The 27,993-nt window shown below is 34.0% G+C and overlaps 1 protein-coding gene across 3 annotated transcripts; it reads right to left on the reverse strand.

The window, feature by feature from the left end:
• Positions 1–3,246: 3,246 nt before the first annotated feature.
• On the reverse strand, positions 3,247–26,932 carry LOC118194166 (putative exonuclease GOR). 3 transcript variants are annotated; one of them, XM_035365363.2, is made up of 3 exons: positions 26,225–26,374; positions 10,919–11,007; positions 3,247–4,834 (listed from the first exon to the last, which is right to left on the reverse strand). In XM_035365363.2, the coding sequence occupies exon 3, from the start codon at positions 4,770–4,772 to the stop codon at positions 3,762–3,764; it is 1,011 nt and encodes a 336-aa protein (XP_035221254.1). In that variant the 5' UTR covers positions 4,773–4,834; positions 10,919–11,007; positions 26,225–26,374; the 3' UTR covers positions 3,247–3,761. The 3 variants fall into 3 exon arrangements, 2 of the variants coding, with proteins under 2 accessions (XP_035221254.1, XP_035221253.1); XR_004759056.2 differs by lacking the exon at positions 3,247–4,834 and adding an exon at positions 4,844–5,715 and having other exon boundaries at positions 26,225–26,932; XM_035365362.2 differs by lacking the exon at positions 10,919–11,007 and having other exon boundaries at positions 26,225–26,381.
• Between the last annotated feature and the right edge of the window lie 1,061 nt (positions 26,933–27,993).

The following is a 27,993-nucleotide window of genomic DNA, read 5'->3' on the forward strand; positions in this document are numbered from 1 at the left end:
GAGGCTATCTTAACATGTAAATAATGGGGTTAGGGGAAGACGGATAAAAAATGGTTAGGCATTAAATTTAATAATGTTTTTTTTTAATAAAAATAAAATCAAACATTTATTTCTTACAAAAATAAAAACAATATAAACGCATATACTTTTAAAAACAAATAAAATTCTCAGTCAGATCATTCAGTCTATTCTGGCTTTCCAATTTTCTGCCTTTTTGTCAAGAAGGCATTATGATAGATTGGCTTAATGACATATTGCGTTCAATTTCGTCGTCAATCCATATAGACAGTCGTTTTTCCATTTCCTCTATAATGTTATTTCAAGAACGGGTAATTCTAGTTGCAGAGCTTGACGTAGTTGCAGTTGCCGATGACAGTATTTTTTCTTTATTCTTAAGAATTGTCCTTATTGTTGAAGTTGCCAAAATCAATGCAGCACTAATTGGAGATTGACGTTCACCAGAATCTAATCTTCTAATCACTTGCATTTAAGTTTCCAGTGAAATGCTTTTTCTGGTTGCTTTCTTTTCTTGTTTTTTATTATCACCCATTATAAAAACTAAAGATCATAATATTTGTCACTGTATTAATCGTTATAGTATTATACAAATTTAAACTTACAATAATGTCAACAAATGTTTCAAATGATAAAAATGCGTCCACCAAGCAAGAAACACAACTACACTGTTTCGGATATGTTATTTGGAAACCTAGCTCTGCGCACAATTTCGGAGAATCCCCGGGTTGAAATAAAAGAGCACTAAACCGAAACAGCGCTAAACGAAACAGCGTTAAGCGGGGTCTTACTGTACATAAATTTATATATACATATACATATCCACACTGTTACTCTGCTCAGTGAGATCAGTTTTTTTTAATTCTTATATGTTGGTAAACTTTGCATTTTTCGCTTTAAAAATTATTGAATTATGTTGTTCTTATCTCCCGGTTAAGGTTTTTATGCCTTTAGTTAATCTGCATGTGATAGTTGTAGAATTATCAACAGTTTAAAAGTTGTTTAAGAGCGGCTAAGCCTAATTTTTCTTACCACAGCAACCATGTTTGCTTACATTTGAAACTTACAAGAAACTTTTCTGTGCCTGCTGGCCGAATTACTTGTTTTTGCGCAGAAACTCTAATTTTAATTGTAAAAATTATTTTTTAATTCTTTTAACTGTATTTGGTGTTTTATATTTTTCCTACATCTTTGAATTTTTAACTAAGATATTCTGAGTTTTATGTCTTTTTGCCTTGCCGCGAAGTGAGTGAATATTGTCGCAAGTCTGTCTCGGACAGAGGAGAATGTTTACGAGTAGCGCATGCGCATTAGGTAAGCGGCGCTGCATTGCCTGTGAAAAACTGTTTCTTTTTTATTTGCTTAATTTCTTTTATACATCGTTTTAGATTTATTATAGTATTTGAATAGAACGTGTGGCAACGATTTGAAAATTCTTCAGATGATATAATCTTTGTGCATTCTGAGTTATAAAATGAATGAGATGTAACGCTGTTAAGTGAACCTAACGCCAGAGTGTCACAATGGTAAATAAATATAGTGAATTTTAAAGAGTGCATTTATTCTATTGTGGTTTACGCGCTATCGACGAAGTAGATTTAATTAAATTTCATAAGTTTAAATGACATGCAGGAAAAAATGCGTATAATTTAATATTCCGTACAAGAAAGTCATGTGGTGTGCACATCAGATTTTTTTCCATATGCTAAAGTACTCTAGGCGCTTGTAAGAGTTGTCGTCTGTTCTCATTTTTTGAAGCCGCTCTTTTTGTTTGTTCTCAACACGCATTATCATGTTCATGAATACATTATATCACTTGAATAATTTGACTGAAGACGATGCAGCATCTTATAAACTCTGTTTAAAAACTGCAACGTTTGAGAAGCATATTTTTAAAGTGTCAAACAAAACTTAAACGCATAGCGTTGCTCGAGTCTCCTCAGCATTTTTACCTGCAACAAGAGACAGAAATTGCAATGCACATTACTAAAGTACAAACTGCTACAAATAAAGCAGACTCTGAGGAAAGTCAAACTATACTCGTTCACTACTTGAATTCCTCCTCAATCTAGTTCGATTCACATTTTCCTTTCCTAGGCTTTCGGTGAGGCACTCTTCCTCCCTCGCCTTCCCATAAAAATAATATCTAACTACACCTGTAATAATCCATATATATCATACACATAAACTTCTTTTAACTTTCTTTGCCACTTTCAGTTGGGTATGCCATCTGTTTCTGTCAATGGAACCTTATGCTATCATTCCACTATCACTTTACGTAGCACTTTCCTGATATAAAAGTACGATTAAAAAATTAGTTGTTTGATTTTAATTATGTTTTAAGGTTTCTTACAGATAAAATAATTTTTGTCATTGATAGACTCTAACTTCTGTTTTGCATTGTGAAAAATATGTATATACATATTCACACAAAGAGTATACGTATATATTTTTCAAGCAAATTTGCCGAAAGTTTTATAACTTAAATTTTTCCGATTAGACGAAAGTTTTTGCTGCTGTTTCAGTTTCTGGTTATCAAAGTTCGACTGTATTTTCCAAGCAAGGAAAAGAGCAATTAGGTTCAATATGAAAATTCGGCGTCCTGGAATCCATTTATTTCAAGCTGCAAATTTATTGGGGAGATGAGATGTGTTCTTTCAATAGAATAATATTTCTTTTTCTGTTTTATTTTGCAAATTAAAAACTTGAAATAAAACAAATTAATGAGTAACTTGTGGATCTGCTTTAAGATCTTAGTCTTATCACATTCTTCTTTAAAATATCTTGATGTGAAATAATTCGTGGAATACAAATCTATGAAAGTTACGACAGAGCTATATGAATGTAAATTAGAAACTTTGTAATAGACCAAATGGTTTTAATATATTACAGTGTTGATCAAAATTGAAAGGAAAAATTTAAAAGGAAGGAAGTTTTATTATAAATCAATAATTTCCTTTTGATTTAAGAACTTTAAATGTATAATGATTGTAGACGATTTACATGAACCAAATACTAATTTGTGCATGTAATTGGAACTCACCAAGCTAGTTTTGGTACCTGACACTACAAGGTAGTTCTCCGCCTTCTTAGCATGCCTTCGTAGTGTAGCGGTCAGCACGCTGGGCGCGTATTCCAGAGGTCCGTGGTTCGATTTTCGGCTAATTTTTCATCTCTCTTACTTTCAATTAACCTAATGTCTCCACAACACAAATAATTTAATGCAATAAATTTAGTCTATTATAAAGAATCAAATTTTATTCAATTATAAATTATTCAAAATTTTCATTCTTGCTTTATGCTTTCGCATAACATTAATCATTAATCAAAGCTGTTAAAAATATAGCATAAAATATATTAATGCATTTATAATGAATATTATAAAATATAAAATGTCTTGACTAATGAAAGAGATACTTTGCACGATGGAAAATGATGAATTTGCATCGAAGCTATTTTTACAAATAATTCATGATCGTTGTGCGTGGATGTTGACTGTTTTCCAAATTCTCAAAAACTTGGAACTGTTCATTGGTGTTAATTTCCTACATTTCTTTTTCTCTTTTCAAATAATCGTTTTTATAATAGCTTTCTAAAACTTCGCACTATAGAACTGTATAATCCATTATACATGAAAGTTGTATTATTTCCTCAGTTTGCACATTATGTATCCTTTTTACGACTTCTTGAATAACGTTTGAGCTGAAAAAATAAATGTTTTGGAGCGATTTTAATAATTCACAATACTATTTTTCAAACTTGATTTCACTATTTTTCACAGTTTCTTCTTTAGCTGTCATCACATCTTTCTTCTTTGCATGGCGCGAACGTTTCTTTTTAGACCTTTTAGATTCTGTATTCATTTTCCACAGCACGAGTTGAACACATATTTGCGCATCTTCAATACTATCATGTGCATTAGAAGGATTATGTATCGATTTATTCAAACATTTCCATGCAAGTCGCTTTAAAGATTGTCTGTAAGGAAAACCCTTCTTATGAGGTATCAAAATTGATGTGTCTATTATCTTCTCGTGCAGAAAATAGAGACCTAATAAATCGTTTTCTAAGCCATGACCTATTATTATGCTATCTTTGTCAAACAGAGATAATAGTGTTTCTTGTACATCTTCTATTGTCGTTGTTATTCCTGCAAGGTCTTCAAGCCTTATTCCACTATACATTGTATTGTAATCCGTTATGATATTCTTAGGTCTGACATATGTATTGTATACCACAGAGCAACAAGGAAATGATAACACTGTGACTTTAGCAACCTCTAGTCCTTTTGTGGTGTACACCATTTCAGTATCCAAAGCAAATGCATTAATATTAACAGAGACATTTTCCTTTTTTCTGGATGCTTTGACAAATTCATGTTCTAGTAACGAATGATAGCAACAAACATGATACTCACTTTTGAAAAATTCGGATGGAGGATTTGCATTATTGTTTGCTTTGTTATTTTTTTTCTTTTTACGTTTAAGCCCTTTAGGAATGTAATCACATCCATTAGGATCTATGTACCAGTCTTCCTTTAGAAGCGACACCTTCTTCCCACAGCGGCAGACTTGCTTCGCCGGATCAGAAGACAAGTTATAGCATTTTAAAGGGTTATACGTTACTCTCCCTGGTTTAGTAGGATGCTTATAAGGAAAACCCCACTTCTTTATATCCTCCGCAGTTAAAATGTAATTCAGTAAAGTATTGTATAGTTCATTATCTAACGTTTCATCATGCGAGCTAACCGACGCCATTTTTACAAGATTTCAAAAATGTTTTGTTTCCAGCAGAATTTCCATTTCCTCAGCAGAAGAACCTGAATAAAACGAAACACATTTATTAATACTTTTATACTATTTCTTTCTGCTTACGATTATTTTTCGAACAAACATATTTATTTATGCAAGGAATAGAAAAGTAATATAATGGTAGGAAAGAATAAACATATTTCAGATGTTTATAAGTTGAACTATATATGTGAAACACTTATTATTATGATAGTTTCCTCTAATTCAGGAATATTAATATAATGTTTATTTGGGATAGCTTCATCTATATAAGACGTATTATAATAGATTGTATTAGATTACATAACGCATATGCGTAAGATACATCCCAATTTTGGCCAATAGCGTTCCAGTTTTGACCAATAAAATATAAAAGGAGTTTTTCTTACCCCGAACCTCCAGAGAAATTAAAATGTACAGGGAAACATCGGTGCACTAATTTAATTCCTTTCTAAAAGGCTTTTCAACTTCCTATATGTATGTATATGAACTTGACTTTTTGTATACACATAATTTGCTCGTGAGCCGAATTGTTCATTAAGTGCAGCTTTCATGATTCGAGATTTCAATATTCAATCATTTCACTACATTTATTCAAAATTCCTATCCAATTATAAAATTATAATTTTTTTCTGATCTTTAATCTTAACCTACCCACTAAACAAAACAAGTTTTCAAGTTTCATAAGCATGTTGTGTGCATAATAAGAATAAAACACGATTCTGCAAACTTATAATGTCAAACTCATATTTATTAAATAGTATAATTTGCAGTGCTTAATAATTTTTTTAAAAAGTTTTATCTTGTCCCAGATGTAATAAACATGTTCCTTCAGCTGGTAAATCAGCATACTTTTCTTCATCATTACTACAAGGAGGTGGTGATAAGTTCTTGGCTTTGATTCCTCCTACTAAAACAGAAAAACAAATTTAGGTTCATTTGAAAGTTTGATATCTTAATATGTAAGTATGCAAATATCAGGTGTTTCTAATTCCTACAAATTTTTCTGTTGAAGCTGAGAAGGCAGAGCTAAAGCAAGATTCACATCTTTGGAGTTAAGGGCACTCATAAATCTTTTGTTCATCCAGGGAAAATCATCAGAGGAAATTAATACTGAGATATCACAAACACTGCATTGTCACAAACGCTGTCCTTCCTACAGCACTGTGAAAACTTGAATATCTCATTTCAAGACTGGAAATTTCACAGTTGAAAAAGAGCCCTGCAATGAGCATATCATACCGCAAGTGATACTGCAACATGCAATGTGTCCACCAAGCGGTAAAGTTACTGAACACTGTAGTTTGACATGGAATCGAATGCCAGCGACGAGCTGGCTCTATAGTTGGTTTTCGTGGTTTTTCCCCACGCGTAACGTACATAGAGTCAGTTTCTTTTAAAAAGTCCTCCACGAAGGCATCTCTCCTCATGGGCAGATAGGCATTAAGTTGCTTTCCTCTAGTCAATTAACCTATTAACATGCGATGTTATTCATGACTTCATTCTTGAGGACCTGTGAATATCCTACAAAAAGACAGGTTAGATACTGGACATCTCTCACAAATGTGTAAAGTTTATTATTACCACGATCCTAGACATATGCAAGCTGTTAGAGAAATGGGGACTAAAATGTTTGAACAATGATCCAGCGGAAGGAACGAGTTGAGACATCGAAAGCGATTTTGGCCCATTTTTGAAGTTATGCAGGGCATTTTGGTTAGACTAATGTCTGAGCATGTAACCTGGCTTGACATTTATGATCCTGAAACCAAGGAAAAGTCAAAAGAATGGTGTCACCTCTCTGGCGGCCACGGACTTCCGCGGGAACGACTTCTTCAGTACCCGCCACGGAAGACGTTCCGCAGCCAGAAATCGGCCAAAATTGTCATGGCGTTCGTTTTCTAGGTCGACATTCTGTTAGTGAATACCTACCTCAGAGATCCAGCATAACCGAACAATATTATGTAAACCTTTTGAACCAATTAAAGAAGACAATTAAGAAGAAACGTTGTGGAAAAGGGATCCTTTTGGTGCATGGCAGTGCACCTGCACACACGCCCATAAGAAGATATGAAAGCTGGCCAAGAACAAATGAAAAGAGAAATTACTGCCATAATAGAAAACCAATTCGAGGCTAGGCAAGGCAGAATAAACATAGTTGAAGACAAACTTGGAGAAACTGAAGAAGGAATTTCTGCAGTAGAATAAAAATCGAAGAAAGAGTTTCTGCCGTCCAAAAACAAATCGAACAACAAACTGATGATAGGGTTTCTGCTGCTGTCGCCAAACAAGCTGAGGTTTTAACCTCTTCGTCGTCCGTAACGCGTCTAGCGCATTCAAGTGAAACTACCGCAGGGCGGCCGTAACGCCCTATAAGCGTTCTTCTCCATTTGAAAACTTTTAAACGTTTAAAACGCTTTTTAAATATTTACTTGTTTGAGTTTTTATTTTTGTTCGTTCTAATACCTCCTAGAAGACAGCACTAATCCAGCATTCTATTTCTAATTGAATTTGCCCCGGGTTTTATGAATATTCGCGCCATTTTACATAAGATACAAGACAGTGAGAGACGGCTTCAACGTATATTCAGCAGAAAAAGAGAAAAAATGAGGTTGTGAATTGGAAAGAAGGATATACGTTTGATGAGTACAGTCCATAATAACTCGATGACTGATGTTGGAACGCAGAGAACTGTTAAAAAACCAATAATTGTAAAAGATTGCAACAACAAAATGGGAGGAGTGGACCGTCTGGAACAGATGTTATTGTTACGAAATGTACAAGCGCGTTAAGATAGCTTCCCCGCAAAGCAGTTTTAGGACTGCCATAAAATGGCAAGAGAAGGCGAGAAATCGCCAATATGGAGACAAAATTAGCGATATGCCATGGATGGATGGGAGAACCTTCTGGAACGAATTCTTACCGGTTTAGCCCAGAATGTTCTCGAACACCAGCCAAAAGCTATATAAACCCTGCTGGTACGCGGAGAGTTAGTATCGTGTGTGTGCCTCGTCTAGCGAGCTGATAGTCAGTCATTGAGCGAGTGTCTCGAAGTCTAGCGCCGAGTTGGTCGTCGAGTGCATCGAGAGAGTTTTTTAGTGCATTGCGAATTAGTGCATCATCGAGTTTTGTCTTAGACTGTGTTGAGTCGAGAGCTATACTCTTGTGTATCGTCGAGTGCATCGCGTGGAGAGTCTTGAGAGTACGTGGAGTTCCGAGAACGACCAAGCAGAGTTGGGAGCTGTACTCGGGTGCTTTGCGGTGAAGCTGTCTCCACATGACAGTGGGAAGACTGTGTCGCTGAACGTGTCAGCTTGTTTATAACAGTTCGACGACTGTAAAAGTGATTTTGGAGCTATCTGATTAATACTGGTAAATAAAAGTGTGTTTCGATACTTCATCAAGTTTCGTCATTATTATTCACTCCAAATCTACGAACCCCGTACGAACGTGAAAGAAGAAAATAACGTAAGAACCAATAATTGTAAAAGATTGAAACAACAAAATGGGAGGAGTGGAGCGTCTGGAATAGATGTTATCAAATTATTCTGCTGTTAGAAATAAGCAGATATTATTTTTCCATTATGCTTTATTTCCTTATAATTTTTATTTAATATTCATTGACATTCATCCACTACGAAAGTTATGTATGGAAAGTTATGATGTACAGAGAAAACAACATTACACGCTACGAAAAATAGACGGCCGCCGGGGAGAGATTTCGCGGACAGGAAGGGACGGCGAAAGGTTTAAAGAGATCCATAACGACAGGTGGCCACACTTCTAACTCCTTTAAATTCGAGCATATGTCACCCGACCCTCTCTGAGTCTATCCACATATGATGGAAAGAGATTCTGGCAAGTGTACAGAAGTTTGGCAAGTGGCAAGTGTTTTAAATAGTGGACCTGGTAAGTGTTTTCGATAGTGGCAAACGCAAATAGATGGAATTCCGAAGCTAAAATCTGTCGTCTCACCACTTCGTTAAGAATAGACGCAGTGCACATCCTTCAAACTCTGCCTGAAAAGCAGAGGCCAGATTTGAAAGCTCCTTCCGGCGCGTTGGAGATCCGCTTTGGGGAGACGTGTTGAAAAGGCTATATCAGGTTTAGTTAAATCTCACCAACAGAAGCTCGCGGAAACACTTCAAGAGCTAGCAACTGATTTGAATGGCTGTCTCATCTCGCTTTTTCGGACTGCCAAATAGAAACAAAGGAAGTACTGCCCGTGCACTACTTGAGCGATGAAATCCAGGATCCTGAAATGCATAAAGTCCTGAGAATGGCTGATGTCAAAAATTTAAAAAGCGCTCTAGAGTACGCCATGAAATTCGAGGCAACCCAGCAAGCAACTTGTAGAGACCGCAACCCAAGAAGGGTTGCAACCTGCTCAAATCCAGAAGACAGTGGATCAACTGACTGCTTGTCTAGAATATTTAAGCAGATAAATGAATGCTCTGAGACGGAATAGGAGTGACAAGAAATCGACCCTAACGTGTTAGAACTGCGGTGCTGAATGCAAAGTACGAAAGAACTGCAGAATACCCCAGGAGACGGAAGATAAGACCCCTTCCAGCAAGATGGGCAGAAACTATTTAGTGGCCATCTCACAGGACGAAGGTAGCCAGAGAATAGGAAGCTCCATTTTAAAGCGCTTCAGGTTTCTGCGATGAGTAGTGGTAGTAATGGGCTATTCATCATAGGACATATCAGTGGAGCTCCTTGCAATATGACCATCGATACTGGAGCCAACGTTACCATCATCCGAAAGGAGTTAGTTCAACTGTTGAAACGTAAACTCATCTGGACGCTACCTTCTGCGTAATGGACATATTAACTGAGTTTCTTGCAATAATACCATCGATACTGAAGCAAATGTTACAATCATCCGGAAAGCGTTAGTTCAACTGCTAAGAAGCAAACTCATCTGGACTCCGCCCTGCGTTACCCTACAGACTGTGTCTGGTGATAAAATTGTCAATGATGGAAAATTAAACGTAAGCATCATGTTGCAGTGCTGTCTGCCATCATATGGCAATTGTGGCAAATATTAACGGCCTTTGCATACTCTGATTGATGTTCTACGAAAATATTATTTTCTTTGGACTTTTGCAAACTGCATTCTGACTCTGAGGACATAACTCTATTTGGAATTAATGATGAAGGCGTTAAAACTGTTCACGAAATCTTTGTTGAAGACGACAGTATCAGAAAGATCAGAATTTTTATTTCCTGGATTCATAGCCGAAAGCAGAAATATCCGGTACGGTGTAATTGAATATCCCGTGAATTGTAACACCCCGCGAGGAGTACTAATAGCCTTGCCAATCGTTGATTTATCAAGGACAGTGATACCAGGGAGAAATCCCAATGTCAGTGGTAAGGCAAAAATCATTACGAAAGCTGAAGTGACATGTACTCCAGTGACCTGCATTAAACCACCCAATAGTCCGCCAGTCCCTGTGTCTTCTGAGACCCTAATCGGAGTTATTACAGAATGCAGAACTAAATGGGAAGACAAGACTGCTGTTGAGCATGTCTTTCAAGATGCTTTCTCCCGCTCGTCTCCTGACATAGGTGTCGAAACAGTTTGACACTGCTGTTTCGACACAGAATTGATACAGGAGATCATCCATCAATCAAGCAATATGCAAGACGTCTACCGATGGTTTCGCCTGAAGAAGTAATAAGTTTGAAAAGTCATGAAAGAAAGAGATGTTATCGAGCCTTTAGCAAATCCATGAGCCTCTCCTATCGTCCTGGTCAGAAAAGCAGACGGTTTAACTAAATTTGGCTTTGACTATCATAGGTTGAACGAGGTTACGAAAACACGCAGCTACACTCTTCCTAGAATTAACGACAATCTAATAACTCTTTCTGGAAGCAAGTGGCTTGCGAAGCTTGATTTAAAGAGTGGAAATTGGCAGATAGAATATCCTGTTAAGAGGTCTTACTTACGAAGCCTGTTTGATATACCTGGATGACATCATCATTGTCGGGAAAACACTTTTGAAGAGAATTTAGAAAATCTTAGAAAGTTGCTACAGAAACTGAAAGAAGCGAATCTAAAGTTAAGCCCCGCCAAATATAAACTATTCAGACAGGAAGTGACTTACCTGAGTCATGTCATGTCACCCGAATGTGCATGTGCTATATCGTTTCTTTCAAAACTATCCTCTCATGCGACAAGCAGCCTAATAGTTATCTTAAAAAAGAAAATGTATATCACGATTTTAATAAATCCAGCTAATGTAATTTCATAAAATATTGCATAGTTCTAATTAAACATGTCATGATTTTAAAACATGTTTATTTAAATCAATCACATTAAAAAGTAGGAAAAAAAAATTCTCAAGAACTGCTCTTATTGGTTTCAAATCACTTATGTAATTATTCAGTAACCTTTCAGATAGAATACGAAAGTGTTTTAAGCTTTATTGAAGAGCAATACACTAGCGAGTAGAAGATAAATATATGTATATACATATACTCTCGGCAGCGGTAACACATTGCTTTCATAGAGTCGAGTTTGTTAATTAAAATTGAAAGATAAATAAATATCTTACATTTTTTTCGATTGGCAAGAGTCTCATGAGCTGAGATAAAAATGTTTTATTTCGAACAGTATTACCACTGCTCCCTTTCATATCGTTAAATTTATTAATCAAAAATTGATTAAATTACAAAAAATATGAAATAAAATAATAAGACAAATTGTAAATTCAAAATTCGGGCTTCCAGGTGCACATATATACAGGTTTTTCGTTTATTCAGAATTTAATGGCTTAACTTAATTAGGTACCGTCGGTCGTTTTTTCAAAACGCGAGAAACACGCATTCATAAATGAGAAATCTTCAGTCTTTAATTCCTTTTAAAAATAATACAAGGCGATAATATTTGTTGGCAACAATCTGAAAAAGAATAAGCCGTTTATAGTGAACCAATGCTATACGTATTATATTAAACTGTAAAGAATCACTCATATTGATCAATTTAATTTTCAGTTTAATATTAGGAATGATTTTTGGATTTGGTTTAACTCAAATGCAGAAGATGAACAGATTAAATATACGAACAAAATTAAACGCTCTAAATGACATATTGTGAAAACTGAGAACTGCAAATAACATACTACGATTTCTCTTTTAATTTGTAAAGTTCATTTCAAATTAAAGTACCAGAATCGTGCTAAGTTACTTCTTTGATTTATAATTAAAAAATGTGTCTATTCATTATTCGATCGTAATAACGAGAAATATAGAAAAAAATTAATACGCCAAATAGTTATATAAAATTAAAATAACACCAGTATACTAAAAAAATTATTATACCTGTATTCAAGCATCTTGTTATTGTAGTTTAATTATCGTGTAACTATAGTTTAATTAATCTTCCTTTTAGTGAAACAAAATCACTAATATGATTTTTTTAAATAAAAATCTACATTTAATGATGTCAGTTTCCTGCAGTTGTTGGTTTTATTGTATTAAATTATGCAGGTTTAGGAATTATTTCATGGGTATTGAAAACGTATTACAAATTAAAATTAAATGCTTTATGCATCTCTTGCTCAAACACTTTACTTTATGTGTCCCTAGAAACATAATAACTTAATTGCTGAGAAAGTAAGGTCCTATTTATGTCCTGAGTTTGATTCTCGAATGAATATTTATTTTTATCGTAGGAAACCTAAATAAAACCAATTGTTTTGAAAATTTTGCCTAATTTCTAATTATTATTTTTGTGTAATTTTTATATTTATCTAATTTTCATTCGTTGTTCATTCAAGGATTACAGTTTATCTCCATCTTTTTTCCTTCCTCCTTTCAAAACTTTTTTGTGTAACGTGGTTGTATAGTTAAATTAACTTTCAATTATTAAATTCCATCCACTGCAGAGCATACAGAATGAAAACAACCTGGGATTTGAACTCTGAAATCCTTTTCCACTTTTATATACTCCCTTCATTATCGAATTGCAACCAGCGATCGCTCTTGGAGGCCCTCGAGTGTGCTTTGTAGTACTTGTAGTGTTCTGGATCTGCTGCTCTGGACCACTTTGGACTTTTGAGCAGATATGATTGTCAGTACCGATTTATTTCGATTTTAACTGAATAATTCCCCTGAATACGTGATGTGTGACTCCAGAAAAGGTGTGACTGATGCTTATCTGAGCGAGTGTTATGAACTAAATAATTTTTATTTCATTGTTAAAAGTATTGGAGAGCTCGTCGCCTAATGACCTGATGGTCAATGGCCTGGCATTTTTTAATAATTAAAACAATTCTCAAGGCCCGTTCGCGGCCAAACGTTAAAATAGCTGAAAATTGCTAGATCGACCATTGCTCAAATCCCCAAAGAAGTTCCTGCGTGGGAGTTTTCGTGATTTTCCCCCACGCGTAGTAATGTGGTTATGAGCCAGTTCCACTTAGAAAGCTTCTCATGAAGACATTCCTTTCTTTAGGCAAACTGCTTTCGTATGCTTTGCTGTAACCAAAATAATCCAGTCCAAAGTAATGTTTAAAAGCTACAAGCAGAACAAGAAATAGTTTCAATTAAACATGCCAGGGTTTTAATTGGAATAACATTAATGAAGTTTAAAAAAAATTATTCTGAAACTGTTACAAATCGCTCTTATGTTTTTCATCCTTCATCACGTGATCATCAATTACTCCAAATGTACGAAGCCGCAAAACGCAACAAATAGCTTAAAAAGTCAATGATAAAGTATGAAAATCCTATTTACATTTAATACGTACAGTGACAAGCCGAAATAATCATTGAAATTTAGGTAAGTATGCTTACCTAAAGATCTTTCATCTGCTTTACCATTAATTATTATTTGATGATTTACAATCAAAGAGCTGACAAAGCAGACAAAATACCTACAAAGTAAAGTTATTATCCATTGTTTGAATTCTTCCACAAGACCCACTTCTTTTTTACTGAGCGAATTTCCGCAAATTTTAAGGATTTTTCGTAATTTTGCCACATAATAAATAAAAAAAATCACGAATTTTTCTGATTTATATTGAAGTTTCGAGATGGTTTCCAATGTTTAAATGCTCTTAATATTTGCCGGCATACTTGAACAATCCATTTTCGAATACAAACCACGTTAGATGATAGCAGATTAGGTCACCGACGACCAAGCGGGGTTCGAATAGCAGCGAATGGTCTGGTTGCATGGGTGATTTCGTGATTTTTCCCATGTATAGCATGGTACAAGCCAGTTTCACTTAGAAAAGTCCTCAACGAAGGCATCCCTCCTTTTATGCTGATAACCCTTGCGTGCTTTGCCGTAATGAAATAAATAACCAAACCAATGATTATAACAGATACCAAATTAAAAAAAAAAAATATGTGGGGCGTATAACGTATTACATTATACTATCATCTTAAATCAAGATCTTAATCGCTTGTAACGATTCTGGCAAATCTTGAGTGTTTGAAAATAAATATAACTTAATGCGTCGTTATCTAACAGGTTCTTTGAAAGAAAGTTTAGTGAAAATCCTCGGCTGCGAAATATTCGCCGAATTTCACGATTTATCTCTCGAGATGTTCCTTAACTTCCAATTATGCCATCCTTCCGGCGATGAAATAACTTATACTACGTGATGCAAGAAAAAACATTGAAATATTGAAGGGGCAAAATTTACTTTAACGAATCTTTATATAAAATAGCACACTATACCTAATATTTGAAAACTATTTTAAATCCGTTTTAGTTATGCTTAATTTCAATGCATTCAATGAAGTGCTGACCTAATATATAATGAGATTATTAAAAAAATATGAGTATGATTTGAACGCATTCTTTTTCTATGATTAAGTTCTATAAATTACTCCATGTAAATATCAGTTTAGCATTCAAGATTTTATGTATAATGGTTCAAAATTGGTAACTGAGGCAGTTTTAAAGATATTCCTAACGCTCTCTGAAAAAATATCGAATGATCTTTCCACGTTCTCGCATAACCCTTAGCTGAATATTTATTAATAGTATTAGTCAAATAATTAATCATTTGAATTATATTTAGCGGAGAGCCAAACATTGCTCTTGAGAAATCTTTCGTTGAATGCACTAACTCGTTATGGTTTCCAGACTATGCAGATGGCTATTGAAAACGTTCAACGTTTTATTATCTTGATTGGCTAATGAAAGCTTTCAACGTTTTGTCCTCCTAAATTGCTTTTTGCAAGGGTTATATACATTCGAAACCTGTTCAACTCTGCAGACGATCTACAACACAGGCGTGAAAAAATTCGCCAAATTTCCTACTTGGCGAAAGATGCAATGACGTTAAACCTTTAGGTTTGCAAAGTATTTGAATAAGTATAATCTATGTATGTGCACATTTTGTGCTGTAGAAATAACATTTTGTGAATGAAACGTGTCATGGTGGATCTGTAAATGTTACTTCGTTTCCTAAGATAAAAATATTAACCATTTTAAATGCAGAAAAATTAAATATTACCTCAAAATGAAAATTGACAATCCGCCGAAATAGAGTTGTGGCGCCCTCTATTTTTCAATATTGATACTAGTCGAAAAAACGCTAAAAAAACAAAAGTGATATTCGGCAAATATTTATTTATAACATAATAAAGTATGCTATTTTTTTTTTTAATTCAGCAGAATTTCGAGGATGTATTCTATGTAGCAGCAGACTTTTTCAGTACTGCACTGCATTTTTTTATGAGATAATAAAGGGCTAAATTTCCTTATATTGAACGAATAGGCAGACATTTGTCATACAACAGTACCTGTGTCAACAGTACCTGTGACAAATAACATACAACAGTAACCTGTGTCAAATATTTAAAGTTCAGAATTATAGCGACGCTTAACCCTTTGTTGCATCATGTCCCCTCTAGTAGACAAAAGTTTAAATTTGTTTATTCTTCTGTAAATGACTTAACAGATTCCATTCCTGTCTTTATTCAGTCTATATTATTAGAACTTTCAACTATCGATCATAGATAGCTGTATAGCATCACTAAGTAAAGCATTGCTATTTGGAAAATGGCTGCTACTTCTGTTTCCAAGTTAGTACAATTTCCTATAGTAAACATTATATAATATTGCTTATATTTTCTTATACTTGCCATTTTTTTATTTATAATTAGTCATTTTACACATTTTATTTTAAATGTCAGTTTGAGAAAATTGTGGAGTGGGTATATAAAGATCTACCGAATAGAGTGAGTTGAAACCGAAATGTACTGCTTATCAAGCCAAAACACCACTGGAAATGTTTATGTTTGGCAAGGAATTTCTAGAACATTTGACATTTGAATCCAATAGGTACAGGTTACAAAATCGTAGCAAAATGAATTCAATCACAATCGACGAAATGAAGGTATTTTGGGGGATCTGTATGTACATGTCAATTGTAGATTTACCATTTAGAAGATGGTAATGATCACTGCAAACTAAGCAGGAAATGATTTCAAATGCAATGACCGTAAATCGTTGGGAAGAGATTTGTATGCATGTACGTATATGCATGCTATCCACTGAAGTGAACAAACTGTAGCAATTATTTAAAACGAAATTTGAATAAAATTATTTTTTATTATTATTACTAAGGTTATTTTAAGTAGAAAAAATACAAACATTTTCGCTTAACTTCTCTAGGTTATTTGTATGCAACAAAGGGTTAAATACTTGAAGAAAATAACTTTGTGCAGTTTAAAATAAATAAAATGCAGTTCAACGTAAAAGTAAAAGTGAAAAAATCTTGTCATGTGTAACGTGTGCTAAGAAATTGTTTTTAAACCTGAAGAGCCTAGAAAGCACGGGTAAATTAAACCAATACGTGGGAACTGCAACTGATAGAAATGCGGGATATTCAATGTTAAATCAAGCAAATCTAGTTCAATTCTAATCTAAAGATAAATAGGGGGAAAACTAAACTAGAAATTATTTTAGATAAAGCTTTAAGGAAATTATCAAATTACTTAAAGTTTTCGTAAGTACTTTGTGATACTGGTCATTAGTTCAATACCATGATAATATTTAACGTTTTAACGAAAGTTTCCCGCCACCGCAAATATCATGTGGGCAAACAGTTCGCGTTGGCGTGTTTAATCATATTTTGTCAAGCGATTTTTGGCATTTGAAAGAAAGAGACTAGCTTTAGAAAACTGCGTTGTGAAACTTCTAAAACAATACCCTTATCATTAAGTCCAAGGTGTCAGAAATGGAACTATTACGCTACCAGATAAAAAAACATCATTTACTTCCAGTTCCGTAGCAAAACGACCGCTTCAGACGCTACAGATTTGACGCTGTTATCAAATCATGTGTACAAATTTAGGTACTAATGTTGTATCATATAGCACTGTGAACGTTTTGGTATTGAAAGTTCAAAAACAAGGATTATGACATTCAAGAAAGAGAGCGCTCTGGCCGGCCTACTGATATTGATGAAGCCCGCCTGCGAGAACTTGCGGAAGAAGATCAGTATGCAACTACTCGAGAGCTTGCTGACGAGTTAGCGGTTAGTGCCATGTCATTTAGTTGGGCTATGCGTCTCATAAACTTGACGTACAAGTTCAATCGCTGGGTGGCCGCATGAGCTGACTCAAACCGACGTGATAGACGTGCTGGGGTCTGCACTAATCTGCTCGAATATCAACGCAAGCACAAAATTCTGGACCGAATCGTCCCTTGTGATGAAAAGTGGATTTACTTCAACAACACAGGCCGAAAAGGGAGCTGGTGTGCTCCCGGTCAGTTCGTCGGCAGCTTCGCAAAGCGCAATTTGACTAACAAAAAGATCATGCGTATCTGGTGGGATTGCTGTGGTATTTTCCATAAAGAGTATCTGGAAAAAGGTAAAACTCTCGACAGTAAGATGTACAGCGAAATGCTAGTCCGTGTTGACGCTGTTATCAAGGAAAAACGTCAAACTGAAAAAAAGTAACGTTCCTTCAAGATAATGCAAAACCATGTGTGTCAGCATCCATCGGCTGGATTCTATACGGACTCGAATGGGATCTTTTGCCATACCCTTCATATAGCTCCGACATCGCTCTTTCGGACTTCTACCTTTTTTTTACACCTGCAGTTACGTCTTACTGGTGCTATTTTCCATTCTGCACAGGACGTCCGAAATGAAGTTGATTTGTTTTTGGACTCGCGGCCACCAAGTTTCTGTGCCGAAGGCTTTGAAAAACTACCAAAACATTGGCAAGAAATCATAGATTTGGGTAGTGCACTAACCCGCACTAAAGGTACTGTTTCCATGCCCTTTTTCTTTTCTAAGAAAATTTTTTTGGCGAAAAACTCTCGTTAACCAGATATTTTGGGTTATTCTGAATAAATCTCGCTAATTAGATTTATTCAGAAAGTATTCATTTTGAATTCACTATTTATTATAAACTTTATTACTTACGTGCTTATTTTTTGGGGGGGGGAGAGATATATCTTACTTTTTAAATTATATTTTAAATTAAACTTGTATTTAAAACTATGTTAACCTCCATTTAAGTAATTTATTCAAGAAATTTTAATCGACATATAACATAATGCAATACCATTCCAATTTTTACTTCCTTGTACGAAGTAAAACGGAAGTATTATAATCGCGAAAAGCTTCAAGCAGCATATTTCAACAAAAATATCCACTTTGACCACTTTCGAATGCAATTTAACTATGTTTTTGCGTGATATCTGTACGTAAGGGCTGAATAAAAGACTCTTCTCCTCCAAAAAGACTAAAAAACTGCTTTAAAATGAATTCTGAAGAGAGGTTTTCGTGGCGTCTGTACGAACGTATGTACGTATGTAAGTACGTATCTCGCATAACTCAAAAACGAGTAGCCTCAGAACGTAGAAATTTTGTATATAAGACTACTATAACATGTAGATGTGCACCTAGTATTTTGGTTTCAATCGGCCGCGCCAAACGTATATAAATATATTTATAAATATATCCACTCTGTTACCCGGTTCAGTGATCTCAATTTCTTTACTCTTATAGGTTTGTAAATTGTACATTTTTTGCTTTAAAAATGATTGAATTATGTTGTTTTTATATTCCGGTTAAGGGTTTTATGCCTTTAGTAAATCTGTATGCAATATTTTTAGAATTATCAACAATTTTAAAATTGTTTAAGTGCCGCTAAGCCTAATTTGATGGCGGCCATTGCTGTTGTTTACATTTGAATCAGCTGAGTAGCGGATTTGTTGCCAATCTAGAAAAACTTAGCTTCGCAACAAAGATAACGCCTTCATTTATTATTTAAATCATGCTTAATCCTTTCTGGAATTTTTTCGAGGAAATAAGCGTTTAAGATTTACTTCGTAATTTTTAATACAGATATTTTGAGTTTTTATGTATTTTTGCCTTGTCGCGAAGTGAAAACTGAATTAATTGAATGAGAAATACTCAATCGTCTGTGAAAAACTGTTTCTTTTTTGTTTTGTTTTCTTAATTTCTTTTATACATAGTTCTAGCTTTATTATAGTATTTGAATGTGTGGCATGTGGCAACGATTAGATAATTCTTTCAATAATATAAATTTTGTGCATTCTGAGTTATAATATGAACGAAATATAATACTGTTAAGTAAACCTAGCGCCAGCGTGTCGCTATTGTAAACAAAGTTAATTTTACAGAATGCATTTATTCTATTGTGGTTTATGCGCTGTCAGCGAAGTAGGTTTAATTCAATCTTATAAGTTTAAATTAAATGCAAGAAAAAATGCGTATAATTTAATATTCCGTGGAACAGCTTTAGTATAGCCCACCTTCAAAGTTAGGCGAATTTGGTTTGGCGCCAAGGCACATGAAATACGTTGTTTTGAAAAATGGTTGCCATCCAGATTTTCGACGAAACTCCGTGTTTAAAAAAATGGTAGCCATCTTGATTTCACCAGAAATCGTGGATAATAGAAATAAGTTTATGACTGTTATACACGGTTTTAAGAGAAAGAAATATTAAGCAATGATTAATAAAAATGATTAAGGTTAAAAGGATGTAATTTTAAAAACAATACCGGAAACCTTTAGCTATTTCACCTTTTAATAAATAATTTGGTGTGACGTCACAATGTATTCTCCATGCTACGCGTAATTTGTATTTTCTCTTTAAAAAAAAAATGAATTGTTTATTATTGTAAATTAACATCAAATTCTTTAAATTTACATTTCTGAGCTTAGGCGTAACTGAAAATAAGTATAATAAATTGTTTATATTTAAAATTATCATGATACAGTAAGCGAATTCTACCAGTTATTACAACGATAAAGAACGTCGCAGTCTCTCATACTTGTATTTCATACAGCTTCCATATTTTCAAAGATTTTTAAGCTTTAGCATTTATACAAATAAAAAAAAGTTTTTTTTAATTAATACTCTGGAACATATCAATTTTATCATATTTACAAATTAACGTTTTGCTACGTAACAACATAATCCCTTATATACCAATAAGTAGACAATTTTAATTATTTTCTAAAAATTTTAAACTTCACATCAATGAAAAACAGGTTCTTAAATTTCTAAATCACATTATATTCTCTGTAGGCAGGCATACTAGAATTCTACACATAAATAAATAAAAAATTTAATTTCTCGCAATGAAAGAAAATATTATAAGAAAATAAATACTACAAATTAGGAACACTAAGCAATGTTTCACATACACACACACATACAGTGTCTCACAAAAGTGATGGGACACTTGTGCTTTACAAAAGGAAACTGTAGTAAAATAAATTAAAAAAACATGTAAAAATTTTTTGTGGGTATGTTTTATACTTAAATTTAGTAACAATTACTACATAACATACATTTTCTCAAAATATTAAAATATCAATTTAATAAAAATACAATTGTTTAGAACAAAGCAAAAATGGCTCACATAAGTGATGGGGACACTTACTTTTCCATCAAATATTTATCCAAAAATTTTACTTTATAAAAGGTTTTAATATTTTGTTGGATTTCCTTTTACTTTTAAAACATGATTTAATCTTCTTGGGATGGATTCGACTAATTTTTTTGCGATTTCTGGAGTGATTTTACCCCATTCTTCTTGAAGCACCGATTTTAATAAATTGTCTATCCTGGGTTTTCTCCACACCAAGATTTTACCGTCAGAATCAAATATATTAAATTTACTCTCATCAGCAAATATAACTTCATTCCAGTAATCAGAATTCTTATTTATGTTGGATTTTGCGAAAGCCAGTCTGAGGTTTTTTTCTTTTCACTCATGAAGAATTTTTTCCTAGCTGCTCTACCGTGATATCCAGCAAATCGAATTACTCTTCCAATAGTCTCAGGATTAACAATTACTCCATATAATGCTTGTAAATCAGCAGCAACTTTGGGAGCACTCATTCTTGGATTTTTTTTAATATTTCGAACGATAATTCGCTTTAGTCCATTGGATAGCTTTCATGGTCGGCCAGATCTTCTTTATCCTGAATCATATGATTCTTTTTATATCGTTTAATGATATTAAAAACTGTTGAATGACTCAGGTTAACGGTTTCAGCAGTTTCTCTAATAGAATTTCCACGTTCAATATGCAACTTAATAACTAATTTTCGAATTTCAGGCAAAGTTTCTTTTCGTTTAGCATTCATGGCTGCACAGAGGTAAATAACACAAAAATTCCAAAACAAACTGGAAAGACATACTGCAGACGATTGCGATAAATTATTGCCAATTGCTTTGAGTAAAAATAAAAACCCAAAAAAATATTTTTATTGCTTACTTCAGACGATTTTTGTTGCATAGTACGTATCTAATGGTGTCCCATCACTTATGTGAGCCATTTTTTGTTCCGTTCTAAACAAATGTATTTTTATTAAATTAATATTTTGAGAAAATGTATGTGATGTAATAATTGTTACTAAATTTAAGTATGAAACACACCCACAAAAAATTTTTACATGTTTTTTTAATTTATTTTATTACAGTTTCCTTTTGTAAAGCACAAGTGTCCCATCCCTTTTGTGAGACACTGTATTATCAAAGAACTCATATTATCAAGTGCGATTACGATTGCAAACACTACGTATTATAATAATGAGGTAAAAGTTACTTATAGGGTCAAAGTTTACAGTTTTGCTACTGTTGGGTAGATCGTCGGGGTATCGATATATATCGTAAGTCGGAAAGCATTATAAACATATCAAAACCAAAACATTAAAATACAATTTAAATGAAAAATCATGTCTTAAATATAATTCACAATTAAAACAACAATACAAATTTAAAATACACAAACGATATGTTAAACATTGCATATAAAATACGTTACATTACAGTTCGTCATCACACATTATCTCGTTTTCCTTTGTAAACAACGATCCATATTCGCCCGAAAAACATCAAAGCTCGGTTCCATGTACACATCCATCTATTTCCACCTTAAAAATATCAGAGAATTGCACAACCTCGGCATTGCGCACTACATTGGCTCTGCCCATGTACACATCGATCTATTTTCACTTAAAAAAACATCCTATAATAGCACAAACTAGGCGCCGCGCACAACCTCGGCATTGCGCACTACATTGGCTTTGCCCATGTACACATCGATCTATTTTCACTTAAAAAACATCCTAGAATTGCACAAACTAGGCACCGCGCACAAACTCGGCATAGCGCACTATATTGGCTTTGCCCATGTACACATCGATCTATTTTCACTTAAAAAAACATCCTAGAATTGCACAAACTAGGCACCGCGCACAACCTCGGCATAGCGCACTACATTGGCTTTGCCCATGTACACATCGATCTATATTCACTTAAAAAAACATCCTAGAATTGCACAAACTAGGCACCGCGCACAACCTCGGCATAGTGCACTACATTGGCTTTGCCCATGTACACATCGATCTATTTTCACTTAAAAAAAACATCCCAGAATTGCGCAAACTAGGCACCGAGCACAACCTCGGCATAGCGCACTACATTGGCTATGCCCATGTAAACATCGATCTATTTTCACTTAAAAAAACATCCTAGAATTGCACAAACTAGGCACCGCGCACAACCTCGGCATTGCGCACTACATTGGCTTTGCATATGTACACATCGATCGATTTTCACTTAAAAAAAAATCCTAGAGTTGCACAAACTAGGCACCGCGCACAACCTCGGCATTGTGCACTACATTGGCTTTGCCCATGTACACATCGATCTATTTTCACTTAAAAAAACATCCTAGAACTGCACAAACTAGGCACCGCGCACAACCTCGGCATTGCGCACTACATTGGCTTTGCCCATGTACACATCGATCTATTTTCACTTAAAAAACATCCTAGAATTGCGCAAACTAGGCACCGCGCACAACCTCGGCATTGCGCACTACATTGGCTGTGCCCATGTACACATCGATCTATTTTCACTTAAAAAAAATCCTAGAATTGCACAAACTAGGCACCGCGCACAACCTCGGCATTGCGCACTGCATTGGCTTAGCCCATGTATATAGCGATCTCTTTTTACTTAAAAATCAGAAATTGAATAAACACTGCATTGCTCATATACTAAGAAATCTTCTTTCACTTAAAAGAAATCGGAGTATTGCAGAAATGCGCGCATAAGCAACTCCATTGATTCGCGTTGGAAAAAAAAAAAAAAAAGTTTCTAGAAAAATTGAGCTTACTACAGGCGAATCAAGATCCTAGCCTAACTGATTTCTCAGCCGTACATTTCTTGCAAATACTACCATTCGATGACTTTTTCTGACTAACTAATCAGCATGGTATCTTACATTTTTCACAGAAAACGTTATCCTTCAGTAATCGACAATCCATCAAAAATCCTCTAAAAGGTTCATACTTTATTGTTAATTCATACATAAAATATCTGTTCCCAAAATTTTACGCTTGTTTGAAAACTCCCACCTTAAATTTTCCTTTATAATCTCCTGATATTTAATTACAACATCACTAACAGCAGTTTTACAGCAAGCAATAACTAAACGCAAAAATATCACCTCAAGTAGCCAAAAATATATATACAAAATAGTATTCACGGTATCTGACCGTTAAACAATCGCCAATAACAGTGTTACGAATTGCGTATTTAGATATTAATTTTAGTAGAATTCTAATTAAAAATGTTGTATTTCCCCCTGCAACGCAGCGTGAGACAAATTTTAAGAGAAACCTATACCGGAAAAGTAAGAATACAGGGCACGTGCATTAAACTTTGAGTAAACGGATATGTCGGTAATTTGTATTGAATTTGAATAAATGTAACTGACTACTAAATTAGCTGTAACCGTAATTCCATCCTCTTGTTTACACTGCGTTTGGCTAATAGTATGGGTTACCAGATCATATCATTTATCGCCGCTCTTGGTGATATTTTTTTTGTTTAAAATTCCAGGTGGGCTATACTAAAGCTGTGCCTATTCCGTACAAGGAAGTCATGTGGTGTACACATCAGATTTTATAATTTATAAAATCTAATTTTATTTAAAGTATAGTCATTTAAGAATTTATCATATATTAGAAAAAAAAAAGTATTTTATTTGTAAATAAAGTGTTTTAAGTATAAAATATTTTTCAAAATTTTAAGAATCTTTTCTTTAGACAGTTAAATAAACTTTCCTGCTTTATCTTCCTAAAGATCGCTTTTACATTCAGAATTTATTATTTTCATCGCATATTCAATATCTAGAGAGCCTATTTTTTTAATATTATAATGCTCTTAACATTGAATTAGGCCATGCCGTAGTGTTCTTCAGTACAAGCCAAGAAACAGGTAGAAAACAATTCCTAATCAAACAAACAAACAAAAAAAAAAAAAAAAAAAAAAAGTATGCCAGCTGAGCGGCCCGATAAGCTCAGATATTAGAATCCCATCTAAAACATACATACTTGAGACTGTATTATGTTGTTGAATGGGAGCATTTAAAATACTACATCAATCCAAATTAAGAGAATTGGTGGCAGAGAAAAAGTAGTAAAATGATCTTCGATCCCATAAATTCATAGTGATTTTAATCAAAATTGTGGCGAACTTTTCTGTACATTAAGCAATGCATTCTATCCTAACTTCCTATAATAAGAATCATTGGAAATTTATTGTGGTAAGCGTTTCATGAAAGCCTACAGTATTCTCACTCAGTCGTATCCGCTAAGAAAAAATAAGTATAAATCGTACGATCTATGAAATATTAAAAATTATGTGTGGTAATATCTTGTGTTGTCGTTGCTGATATTTGCAACAATAAAATTCCATACAGTCTACTCTTTTGCATAAAATCAATAAAATTTATGAACACAAACCTAATAAGACTTAGAAAACCAGTATTCTAAGCCCTTTAGCTTAAGTCGTTTAAAACTGGACCTAAGTTTAAAATTGGACAATTATAATAAAACTTTCTTTTTCTCAATTAATATATTTATACGATTAATTACAACAATGATCCCAAAGATATTTCTTCATTTTCTTTTCAACTCCAGCACATATGTCGTGTACCCATTCTTTGCATTTTAGGCACTTAATCATACTCTCGTCGCGGTTATCCTCTCAAATAATACAGGGAAATAAACACAAGGTGAAACAATATGGTTAACTAGCGAGAAACTTCTTTTGCCGGAAGAAGCGCAGTTGCCGCGATATTACGTTAAATATTTAAAAGTTTGTAGTCATTAGGATATTCTGATGCAGAAAATGTGAAAAAATGTGCAATGCCTATCGACTCGAACCTAGATCTCTGGAACACGCGCCGAGTGTGCTACCGTTACACCACGAAGGTATGCTGGGAGGAAGGAGAAAATACCTTATAAGGTACGACCTAAGCAGTAGTATGACTTGCGCAACCTTACCCTACTTTAAAATATTTTAAATCTTGAAACTTTAAAACATATAGCTTTTTAATGTAAATCAAATTGACATTCTAAATTTCTTACGGGCTTAATCTTAACATTTAATGTGTATTATTCTATCTGATAAACTGTTTGAAAAAAAAAAAATTAACCAATTTTAGTTACTATCTTGAAATAGCTCTTATTTATTATTTCCAGTACATATTTCTAACCTTAAAAAAAATGCATCGTAGAGTCCTGGTGCCATACAAATGCTGGCCATCTTGAGCTTTAAATAAAAACATTAGTTTCGATTCTAAAAAAACTCTAATTTCAGGAAAATATGCACACACTTTCAAAGAATATTATTGCTATTGTATTTATAAATCATGATGTAACCATGTCTTCAGAAATTTCAATATCATGATATTCTTAATAAGTCTTCCTCACTTCATTACCTTTAAATTTGTAAAACGCCAAATATAATTTTTGTTGCAATATAACGAACTCCCATTCGGGAAAAACAGATCATTTCGGTCCCATCACTGAATGGAAAAAAAGGTTATCCATAAAGTGAATGGAAACACGCAACGAAGGAGCAGAACTAAAAGTACCTACCTATCTATATTGCATGCTTTCTGCAGCATAATTGTTTAAAACACTAACTTGCTTTGCATGCTGTGTGCATATTCAGCATAGTAGACCACTTAGTCAGAAAATACCACTTATCTCTCAAGTTCATACACTCGACTGCTTATCAGTACTAGCCTTTGATAGTAGCAGCTCACAACGGAAACATTATCTTCAAAACCAAACTTAAACCGAAAGTCAAGATAGGCGTTAACGGATTGCAGCCGTTTATATCAGAAATTGAACAAAGTTTGCTCTTTTTAATATTTTTCTCGTCTAATAAGTAAATGAAGCTAATGAAATGTACTGTTTTATTAGCATTATATAAATATTACTCATTTCAAGGGATAATTAGCTTATGTATAAGTATTTAAGATTTATATAAAACCAACCAGCGGGCAAGAAGTAACATCGTTAAAGACTAGCAATTTCATTCGGACTCAAAATGCAAGCGAAAGAACTGGCTCCGAGGTAACTTTCGCGTCTTCGTACAAGCGCATTATCCCTTAGAAAGTCCCGTAGAAAAGCATACATCCTCTTGGCAAATAAAGCTCTTCCGCGCTTTCTCGAAATACATTAATCATCAAACCTAACAAGATTTACATATTATTATTCAAAAGCGATTCAACTGAAGGTTAAATATTTTTTATTTTAATCTCGTGCGAAGAAATATCAATATGCCATCGCAAAAAATTATTTAAAGCAGAGATTAAAAACTAAATATATTTTTCCATTTTCATTGTTGTCCTTTCGCATTAATTAATGATGTAAATAAATCTAACGAAATGTACTATTTATTTAGGTTTTATTAGTTTAAATGTAGTGTTTCGTTAAAGAGATAATTTGCTTTATGTACATATATTCATTCAAAAGACTCCAGATTCAGTTTTACGTAATTTTAGTTAATTTTTATTTTAATTTGGACTAGTTGTTTGAGTAAAGTTTTCAAATAAATTTTAGACTACTTCCATAGAAATGATTTTCTAGAAATTTTGCTCAATTTTGCATTCGTGATGACATCAAAATTTTCTGTGTACTTCTTTAATTTAATTTTCGTCACAATTTCGTATTTTTTTTATTAGACTTAGTTTTAAAGAAATGTTCTGCAAAATTTTTGCATACATGGTCATTTAATAAGGAAATTAATAAAAAGCTCAGAAATGCGACCTTCTTCCTATTGGACAGATTTCTTCCAGCTTCCTGACTGAATTTAAAGCCTTTTTATGATTTTTTTTACTCAATTGATTTTTCTTTTATTATATACCCAAAATTTAAATTTGCGCTGACTGTCGTACTCCGGAGAAGGTATGGATGTTTGTAAATGTATAATGACTGTGCGGCAAGGGCCACTCTAAATACGCGGCAAGCCAAAGGTTCTCTGTAGCGGTAGGGACAGAAGAATGGGAAACTCTTAGACCCGTCCCCCGGGGTGCTCTCCATGAAAACTGGGGGACGGAACTGAGTAACATCGTACAGTCTCCTGTGTGGTGCTCAAGAATCTTGTCAACGACAGGCGCAATCTTACGTTCTTTACCGCGATGAATTTCGTGGGCTTGTTCTGATGTTACTGTCAGAAAAGTCACAACAACAACAAACTTAAATTCAAAGGTTTTTATTTTAATATATCATCATATAATTTATAGAACTGCAGCAATGAGTTTGTTCCTTTAGAGATCAAATGACATTATTTGTAAACAATAGACTTTTTAAGGAAGGCGAGCTCATGCATTTAACTAAACTATGTTAATGACCCACAC

Source organism: Stegodyphus dumicola, chromosome 2 (assembly GCF_044657685.1).
Source record: "Stegodyphus dumicola isolate Sdum_Otavi_A_Nest chromosome 2, ASM4465768v1".
Classification (NCBI taxonomy): Eukaryota; Metazoa; Arthropoda; class Arachnida; order Araneae; family Eresidae; genus Stegodyphus; species Stegodyphus dumicola.

What these genes read in the sequence shown, in the direction of transcription:
- LOC118194166 (XM_035365362.2), bottom strand. Translation starts at nt 4,772, where the DNA reads ATGGCGTCGGTTAGCTCGCATGATGAAACGTTAGATAATGAACTATAC.